The 10,508-nt window shown below is 38.8% G+C and overlaps 1 protein-coding gene across 6 annotated transcripts in view; it reads right to left on the reverse strand.

Annotated features, from left to right (window-relative positions):
• Positions 1-9,331, reverse strand: part of RBM25 (RNA binding motif protein 25) — a 32,183-nt gene extending 22,852 nt beyond the window's left edge. For 3 of the 6 annotated variants that reach the window (XM_063439482.1, XM_063439481.1, XM_063439477.1), the window contains exons 1-6: positions 9,122-9,330; positions 8,858-8,963; positions 4,844-4,958; positions 3,458-3,507; positions 1,588-1,755; positions 291-348 (exon numbers count right to left, since the gene is read on the reverse strand). In XM_063439482.1, the coding sequence (XP_063295552.1) occupies positions 291-348; positions 1,588-1,755; positions 3,458-3,507; positions 4,844-4,958; positions 8,858-8,890 (424 nt within the window). In that variant the 5' untranslated portion in view covers positions 8,891-8,963; positions 9,122-9,330. Of the gene's footprint in view, positions 1-290; positions 349-1,587; positions 1,756-3,457; positions 3,508-4,843; positions 4,959-8,857; positions 9,065-9,121 lie in introns of those variants that run through there. The other 3 variants (XM_063439480.1, XM_063439479.1, XM_063439478.1) reach the window with 3 other exon arrangements.
• Between the last annotated feature and the right edge of the window lie 1,177 nt (positions 9,332-10,508).

Genomic DNA, 10,508 nt, shown 5'->3' on the forward strand with positions numbered 1-10,508 from the left:
AATACAATAAACAAGACAATGACAAGGGCCAGACTGAAACCTAACCTGTGCAAGTAGTATAGGGCCTAAAGGGGCTAACTAAAAAAAACTGTTTCACCAAGAGGGTGATTTTCAGAGAATTATCTAAAACCACAATTATAATGAATTGTCCTGTAGGAAGATCCACAATGTAAAAAATCCAACGAACACCGTAAATATTTATGGTGACACACTTGAGAAGGAAGACAACTTCCCCAGCACATAAATCTGAAATTGTTCTGTGTTAAACTGTGTTTAATATTCATACACACCCTGAAGTTTTCCAGATGCTCCTTGCACTCGTTTCCAGCTCAAAACCAAACCACATTTCTTAAAGGAAAAAAAAAGAGAAAAACACATATGAAACTGAATAGGGACTAGAAGTCTATTTCCACACATAACTGGAGCCAGTAAAGTTAATATTTACTGCCTAATGCTCATGGTAACAAAAATGGGCAACAGGCTATAGTTATACAATAATGGTGGTAGAGTCATACTGTGAAGATGCTTTTCATTTAAAGATACACAAACTGGTCAAAACTTTCAGTCTGCTAGAAGTGCAGGACCCTAACCCTAAGATACACAGCCCGAACTACAAAGGGCGATTTAAAACCAAGAACATAAAAGCTGTAGAAAGGCCCAGTCAAATCCCAGACCTCAAACCAACTGTAAAAGTGCTGTTCAACAATGATTACCATTTGGCCAGGGGATGAGCAATTTTTCCCAAAAAAAATATCAAACATTGCAGCTGAATCCAAGGTTTTTTTCCCCTTAATGGAACACTAATGGAACACTACAGGCAAACAGATCACTTCTTTTGAATGTAGTGGTCTTGGTGCCATACACTCCCATTTTAACCATGCAGCTGAAAACATTAAAACTATTTTAATTAGTTGGTGCGCATACACCCTATGCTTCAATTGCTTTGCTATAAGAAATAGCATAAAGAGATGATCTCAGCCAGAAGAGGAACAGGGAGAAAAGGCAAGTATAAATCGACTTTTAAAAGTTGTAGCACTGGCTTAGGCATCCAAATAAATAAATGTTTATTGCAAAGTCATCAGGCATTTTGCAATATACATTTATTTATTATCACCACTCGTAGCTTATACTGCAAAGCATTGATATATTTCTGTCTTCTTTTAAGCATATTTACCCAAGTATCAAGAGGAGGGAGTACGTCACCTATAAGTTACACAAACGCTAGAGATTTGAGCCGATCTTCTATAGGCGCTGTTATGGGAGTGTACCACTTTTGGATTTATACACAATATTTGAAAATTGAAATCACAGTGTACTGCCATGCATATTCTCCTTGTTATTTGTCATATACTTTTTAAGCATATTATATACTCTTGTACTCCTATATTTGTAAAGGGTGAATGTGCTTATTTTAAATACACACCCACTTTCATATACTGGTGTTGGCTGTCATCTTGTTACTTCAGTACATTGCTATCAAACCCTGGGATAAACAAGATTTATGTATCCAAGTCATATGTATAAGCAAGTTAGATCGCTTTTGAATATGAAGCAATGCAGATCACAAAAATGCAAAATAATCCTTACTGCTAGAAGTTGCCTGATGAGCATGTCAGATGCCTTTTCTGAAATATTTCCTACAAAAACAGTGGTTGTTGGACCACTATTTTCATCATTTTCCTTATTTTTTAGACCCATTAGGTCTTTTCGAGGTCCGAGATGTTTTCCAACCATGGATACTGTCGGTACTAAAACCTTTGGAAAGAGAGATAGGAGAAAAAAAAAAATTCTTGTTAAGATGGAATGCACATTATGTTCTGTTTTAAGAGATAATGGTCACTAAAAACGTCAATATCGTATAATATTTATGCTATTCCTATTATTTTTTTTAAGTTGGCTGCTTTCCTATCAGACAGCCATTATTTATGCATCTTGGGTTAGATTGTAGCTTACCCCAACCAGCACTCACTATTTTGAAGCCATCCATTGCATATTTAAAAAAAACCCTGAAAGAAAATACTGCACACATGAAAGGGAACATGGTTTTGAAAAACAGCGGCTGCAAATTAATAAGCACTGGCTGACTCAGATTGCATAACGATTTCTGCCAGAAAGGGGGAGAAGGGAAAGGCAGGCAATTAATTTATTCAAAGATGGCAATACATAACATAATATAATATTAAAAGGGACTTGCATTAAAGTAACACTAGAGTCACCAAAGCAACTTTAGCTTAATGAAGCAGTCTTGGTGTAATATATATCATGTCCCAGCAGTATCACTGCTTAAAGGGACTCTCCAGTGCCAGGTCCCCTCTCCCTCCCACCTCCCATCCCCAGTTGCTGAAGGGGTCAAAACCCCTTCATTGACTTACCTGAGGCAGTTACCTCTAGAGGTGCTTCCTGGGTCAGTGCTTTACAATGTGCAGCACCTACGTTAATGTTCCCTATAGAGATGCATTGATTCAATGCACCTCTACGAGGAGTTAAATTGGCGCAGTGGCATTTTGCCGTGCATGCGCAATAGTCTTCCAATGCTTTCCTATGGGGAAGCATTGGATTGGCTGAGATAGTCGAGATTGAGAATCTCAGCCATAGAGGTAGGGGCCAGCTGCAGCATCATCAGCACGGCGTGGGGGGAAAAAGGGGAGTAAAAACACTCACAGACAGACACACAGACATACAGATAGACACACAAGTAATTACTTATGTAAATCCACCCAGGTGCCTTACTTCTGGAGAGCTGGAATGATAAGACTTTCCCTGGGGTCCAGTGGGGCTGCTGTCATCTCCCTACTCAGCTCCCTCTCGCGCACGGTTTAGTGAGCCAGGGGCGTGAGTGACGTCATAACCCAGCTCCCAGCATCACTACAAGCCGCGCGAGGGAGAAGAGCAGGGAGATTACAGCTCCCCCGGCGCAGCATTAAGTCATTTGTCCGCCCACCTCCCTCTGCACTCCATTACCCGGCCTCCCCCTCCGTCAGCTGCCCGCCTCCCTCAGCTCTCCATGGGCTGGCCACCCCCTCCCTCAGCAATAAATGAGCCGGCTGCCCCACTCCCTCTGTCAGCCACCCACAGCTCTCCATGACCCGGTCTCCCTCCCTTACGTCTCAATGAGCCAGCCGTCTCCCTCAGTCAGCAGCCTGCCTCTGCCCTTAGTGATCCAACTGCCCACCTCTGCTCTCAGGGGGCTCGAGGGCTAAACATGCTCACAAATTCCAGGTGCCAGGACAAATTTCCTGGTCGCCATGGTGACCAGGATTTGTCGAGGCCTGCACTATAGGGCCAGGAATATACATGTGTATTCCTGACCCTATAGTGTTCCTTTAAGTTAAAGTTGTTTTGGTGACTATGTCCCTTTAAGAGATGGTATATGTTAAAGATTTATTTTTTTTTTACACTAATTTAATAGGATGAACCCAAATAGCTAAATACTGATATATTCTGTATTCTGACTTACGGTTGGTCCAGGAGCCATTAAACCCATTGGTACAGGAATCATTGGTGTCCCTGAAAACAAAACACAAGAATAAAAAAATAGCTTTTTTTGCCCTAACAAAAGGAAAAGGTCTAAGTGAAATGTTAATTTCACTTTTTTAAAATAAGGAATGAAATAGAAAGTATAGCGAGCAAAAGAAAATAATCATGAGAAACATAAGGTGAGGAAAGGTCCACAAAGTAACATTTTCATCTATCAGTGATAAACTTGGGATAGTAAAGACAACGTGCCACTGGAAAATTAGATAGATGGCTGCTGAAAATGGGCCTCTGTACACATTTGTAACTATTACATTAAAATCAGCTGTTTCCATCTACAATAGTAATTTACAACATTAACGTCTACACTATATTTCTGATTGAGATAGTGTTATTTCATTATTATATTTATTTATTTTTTAAAACAAGTAAATTTCTAAGTGACCCCATAGTGTATATGTTATCTTTTTGTAAATTCAGTGAGCACTAGTATTTACAGTCTTTTTCTAAGACAATGTTTGCATATGAACTCGTCTTGCACATGAATCAGAACTGTGGTCTACATTTTATGGAAGAGAGGCAGTTAACTAATTTTCCCAGTCTTCCAATATTTAGGAAAGACAAGTTATTTGGGACATAAAAAAAAAAAATATATAAAAGTCCCCATAAAATAAGTCAATGAAGGCCAATGTTGAACTATCCATGGATTATCCAAATAAACAAAACAGGTTGTATGTATAATTGCCATTATTGAACTGAAGCTTTCTTTCTACTGCACCTTACAAAAAAAATAAAAAAAATTCCAAGCAAGTCCTATACACAACTAACTTTGTCAGAACACCTGCTTTGATTCTCTTTTTTATGAGAGCTCTCTATGTCCAATACAGAGAGGAAAAAAAATGTGCCAGCAAATCGAGTCATACTTCAAAAGAAAGGATAAGGGCATTCGAAAAGGTTCAATTTCAGACAATTTATCGTCACCAGAATGTGCAAAAAAATGTTTCAACCAGTGTGGTCTTTATCAGATTGATAAAGACCACACTGGTTGAAAAATTGTTTTGCACATTCTGGTGACAAATTGTCTGAAATTGAACCTTTGGAGTGCCCTTATCCTTTCTTTTGAAGTATTACATTTGGGATTTGGTGCTGAACCCAGATATGGTTGCACCCTGGTTCTAAGGTTGGAAGATTGAGTGCAGTTCCTGTGTTACATTGAGCAAATCCGGTCATGACTGACCTGTTGAGTAGCCAGGTTGTATGTTCTTTAGTTCAGCAACGAAAAACACTAATCTTAACTATTATAAATGGCTTTGATTTCCCCATATCGAAAAATATTCAAGCAGTTGTATTACAGACTGACTTAACTTACCTGGTGGTGGGGGAAAGCCTGGGAACTGAGGGGGTGGAATCCCAGGAGGAAGAGCAGGGATCCCCATAGGAGGGCGGTTCAGATGCGGAGGGTAAGACATATTTACAGTAGCAACCTAATGAACACAGGGCAGAAAAGTGTTAGAATGCCCACTGACCCAAAGAGGGTGTTTGATTGTCAAAGTAAAAGACAGCGAATAACAAGTCAAGAATTAGATCACTAGGCTTCCTTACAGACTATTCATATAGTGTATTTCCAATATCCTTGTATGCATGCAATTGAAAACTTTAGAGGTTCAAATCGAAACACCTTCAATATATGCTGTTGAAACATTGAGGTCTTATGGTATCTTTCGATTACATTGGAATTTCAGTGAAACTCTAACGCAGCCTTTATCTGTAATTCATAAAGAATATATCTTTATGAAATACTGAAAAATGACAGATCTGCTATAAAATGCCTGTTTGTCCCAACCCAAAAATACAGTCTTTGTAAAATGTTCCTAAAGACTGAGTTGAAATTACACTGACCTTCCAACTCAGTCAGAAGATATAACACAAATTAGGGACTACTTTATCTTGTACATTTTTCCAACACTTAACAAGCCCACAGACATCACCAGAGACTAGCTGTAGGGAAAAAAAGGGCTCTTTCTATGAAATAATCAGCAATCTTGCAGGATTCTCCATAGGCAGTGTTGTACTTTCATCCGACAAAATGTCAGGCGCTAAAGAGGACGCTTTCCCCTGCAACCACCATAATGCAAGCGGAGCAGTCACCATCTGACCAGTGTCACAACGGTCTTCATTGCGGATATGTACCCTGATACACAGGCTCACTTCTACATCCCCATCAGTTGACAGGTAGCATATTTTAAAGATCATTAGATCAGTGGGGGATTTTAGATACTGTATTATTAAAAATAATGAACAAAAATATTTATTTGGGCACAGATCCTCTAGTCTAGGAAGTAGAGGGACTAAGTCAACCGCTGAATCCAATTCATTTGAATGTGAAAAACTAATGTAAACTACATTAAATAGAATGGCAGCCATTCATGTATGCACGAGACACCGCTCAAAGGGGATCTATTTATTTTTCTAAAGGGAGAAAAGTTTGGGTAGGGCGAGACATGAAACAAACAGACATGCATATCCCCAGTACTGGTCTCCTCAATGGGGATGGAAAGTGTCTAAATGGTAGGTACAGATCGATGCACCATCCAAGCATTTTCATAATTAATTTTGCATGGCACTCTTATATGCAGGATGATGCACGTACACAAGCAATGTCCTTAAAACATTTACTTATTATGGATAAATATGCAGTGTGTGATACTGTTTACAATTTGCTCTAGGTGGTCAAAACTGCAAAACCACTCCATTGTAAAGAGTAAAATAAGCAAATATATCCCTATGTAAAACAAAACAAAACAAATTAGCACCTGAACACAATCTTAACTGATTGTAATTTAAAACTGTTCTTATGCAATTTGCAGTAAATGTTAAACCGATGGAAACACTGAATGTCAAATTCCAGCAACTGCTCACAATAAATGGTCTAAGTTGGCAACACTGCTTTTCCAGTGTAATGGAATTGGGAAGAGTTTAATGTACAAAACATTGGTGTTTTGTTAAAGTCAGAGTCACTGTGTGCTCCTGCATATTAATGATTCAGATTTTCTCTCTAGTGATATATTGCTAAAGTCCTATTCACAATCCTAAGAAGAGAAGTCCAAGAAAAAATAAAACTGGGAGGTTCAACTTCTTTATTGATCTGTAGGACATTCTCCATTGGCTGTGAAAACAACCAATATTATATATCAGACTCACACCGGTGTGATAAGTATTTGTAGAAGTCAGGAAGTAAACTGAGTTGACTACCCCTTTAAGAACCTCTGATCTAAACCATAAAATGCTTTCAAACCATATATTATTCCAATTGTTTCCCATGTAAGCAGAAGAATTACAAGTCTGCTCCACTCTTAATAGTAGATAAAGAAGCTACCACTGTGTATAGCAGGGGTGCCCAAAAGGTAGATCCCCAGATGTTTTGAAACTACAGCTTCCACAATGCTTTGCCATTCTAAAAGCATTCCACATAAATGGAGAGCATCATGGAAGTTGTAGTTCTATAACATCTGCTTATCTACCTTTTGGGTCCCGTTGTATAGCATGTTTCGGCATTGAGCCTTTACTTACCACGGGCAAACCCAATGATTACACAAGACAGTTACACTAAAACAGACTGACTGCTGAACAATTTAAAAAACAATGTATATTTACTATAACATCAAACAGGAAGGAATTACATATAAAAAAAGTTTTCATACTCGTGTCGGCAAATAAAAAATAACGAAAGATTATTCTATTTAAAACCCTCTTATTCTATACTTTGATTTGTACAGTGCATTATAAACACTAAAGTCACATTGTCTAATGTACCCATAAGATGCAAGAAAAATGAAATTTTTACTTTTGATGCACCCATACATGTCCAAAACTTTGTGTAATTTATGTAACATAGGGTATAAAAGTTTTTTTTCCCCTTTTCGCCTAGAGGCTCAACTGAATAAAAAGTCACAGCAATGCCCACACAAACTGTAACTGGGCCAGTTTTTTGTTTGTTTTTAATAAACTTTGATATGAATATGTTTCTAGCTACTTTTAATTTTGGTCCTGAATTATATCCAATCATTAACAATATGTCTAAAGCTCCAACATGCTATAAAATGCAGTTTGAAAACAAAATGTAGCTAACCACCACTCAAGTTTAGACATTGTACAAATTAGGTTAAAATAAAATGTCATCTGTCCTGAGCACTTTGAGAATACCGTAAATTAAAATGTGTACTTTGGCGTTACAATATTTGATATATCGACAAATTTAAGTTATTTAGAATTATTTGTGAATTCTAGCATCATTCTAAATTATGAGACTGCAAAATAAATTAGAAATATATAGATGAACTACATCCTCTTAATAAGGAAGCCTTTACTTTTTGCCAATATTCAATTGCACGTATTTCTGTAATTTTAGTACTAATCAGTAAATCTGTTAAGTGTTTAATTTATTTTGTGCACAAAAACAAAAGCTTATTTTTAAGAATTTTTTTAAGCATGGCAGAAAAAAAATACATATCAATATAGGAAAAATGGTCGTAATGGATATTGACTTTAGTTTCATATCAGGCAACAGACTAGTGGTAGCCATCCCTCAACTGTTGTGGACTTTATCACGCAGTCAGCATGGCATTACCAACAGTAAAAATATAAATTGACATAATAGCTAGAGTGCCACAAGTTAGCCCATCAGCGAGGCCAAATTACAACAATTATCCCCGAACCATTCTTGTGGTATGACGGGGAGGGCAATAAAGAATATATAATAATATTTTTAAATAGAGTGCACTCAGGGGGTCTTCCAAACAAACTGAAGTTATTTCACATACATACATATATATATATTATTATAATTTTTTTTGGGGGGGAGGGGGGGGATTGTTTCACTGTTGATCTTCAGAAAGACCCTAACGGTTCAAAACATCCCGAAACAAAAAAAAAAAATCTACATTTCTCTTTGTGAATATATAGTTTGTTTGGAACACCTCCGGGTGAGTGCGCCCTATTTTACGATCGGTGTTTATATAGCGCCAACTTATCCCGAAGCGCTTTACAATAATTCAAAAATATTAAAAAGCATTAACGAGGCTCTGCACTTAGGCTTTAATTATTTTTTGCGCTTCGGGAGGCGAGTGCCAGCTCTCCTTAAAAATTTCATATATGTACATACAGATGATATTTTGATATATCATATACCACATCACTCAGTAAGGGAAGGATGGGGTTTAACCCTTAAAGTGCCAGAAAAGGGGGGGGGGTGTCCAACCCTGGCCCCCCTTACCCCGGCACAGAAAGGGTTAACGTGTTACGGCCTCTACAGCCACACCATAGCATTAATATGAAGAGTGAGATAAATAATATGAAATAAAAAGTTATGAGAAACAATAATCACTTTATACTTCCAGAGGGGAGGGAGTCCCGCCATGGTCCCAGCCTTGGGAACGTGCTGCTGGGCCGGTAGGTTGTCTCTGCTTGGTACCGGCCGCTTCTCCTCCTCCCTTTAGTGATGAGGGAAGAAGGGAGGTTGGAGAGATTGGAGTGAGGTGACCCCCCCGGATAAAGGATTGGATTAACAGTCCTACCTCCCCCCCAGTCAACCCCAATCACAGACACACAGATAATGGGGGGCTTGGGGCCCTGTGTCCGGCTCACTCACCCGCCCCAGCCGGGAAGGGGCCGCCTCGCTGCCGGTTTATATATCTAGGTAAGCTCCTGGGTAGGCCTCGGTATGCCCGCTGTTTGCTGCCCCCCCGCTCGGCGAGCTCTGCTGCACGACTGGCAGGCCTGGACGCTTCTGCTAGGCCGCACTCACGCCGCAGCGCTCGATACACCCAGCATGCAAAGCGGCACACACAAAAAAAAGGGGGCGTGACGCTACGGCCGTAGGAGGTGGCCTGGAGAAACGTGGGCGCGACGCCTGCGCCATCTTGGTAGGGAAGAGCCAAGATGTCTCCACTGGGCAGACATCTTGAAGGAGGAAATAGGACTGTTTTGTGTTTTTTTTAAAATATATATATATTATTTTTTAAAGGTATTACTGTAATATCTTCTCTAGGAGATTGGCTAGTTCCACTCAGCCCCTGTATTTTGGTTTATGTTGATCAGAGTAACTCTTGTAGAATGGGATTTAGTAGCGCTGGGAAAATAAAGGGATCACACACACACCAAAATAACTTGAGTTAATGAAGTGGTTTTGGTGTATAGTGCATGTTTATGTAGCCTCACACTTCATTTCTCTGCAATTTAGGAGTTAAATAAGATTTTATGCAACCCTAGACACATCTCACCTGACGTAGACTCCCACAAACTCCATGAACAAATTTCTATTTTCTGTTGGACTTTACAGTACAGTGTGTTTAATGAGAGATTAAAGGCATCAAAACAACTTTAGTTTAAATGGAGCCGTGTATAATGTATATATCATACCCCTGCAGTCACATTGCTCGATTCTATGCCATTTAGGAGTTAGATCACTTTGTTTCGGTTTATGCAGCCCTAGCCACACCTCCCCTGGCTCAGACTCACACGGCCTGCATGAAAAAAAGTTAAATTTTCAATCAGATGTTAACTATATTTAGATGTCTTTATCTACTGCTCTGTAAATTGAACTTTAAATCACACACAAGAGGCTTCTTTCCGGGTCTAGAAGGCTATTAACAGAGCAGGAGAAAAGAAATTGTAAATGAAACAGACTGCGCAATAAATGGCGTTTAAACATTAGATGACTCTTTCAGGAAGTGTTTAGAAATACAGTGCAACTCACATGCAGGGAGGTGTGACTAGGGTTGCATAAACAAAGCGATTTAACTCCTAAATGGTAGAGAGAACTTAGCAGGAACTGCAGGGGCATGACATAAACTGTAACCACTGATACTTCTATTTACCACTAAACATCTTAAAGCATAGAATTTAGCATGGCTGATCATACAGATATCTTTAGCCATAATGTTATATAGTTGATAAGAGTTTCTCTATTTAAAAATATAAATAATTGAGAATACAATAGAAAATAGGGAATGTTTTGGAAGCAATTTTGTCTTTTA

The sequence above is a fragment of the Pelobates fuscus genome, chromosome 13 (genome assembly GCF_036172605.1).
Source record: "Pelobates fuscus isolate aPelFus1 chromosome 13, aPelFus1.pri, whole genome shotgun sequence".
In the NCBI taxonomy this organism is placed as follows: domain Eukaryota; kingdom Metazoa; phylum Chordata; class Amphibia; order Anura; family Pelobatidae; genus Pelobates; species Pelobates fuscus.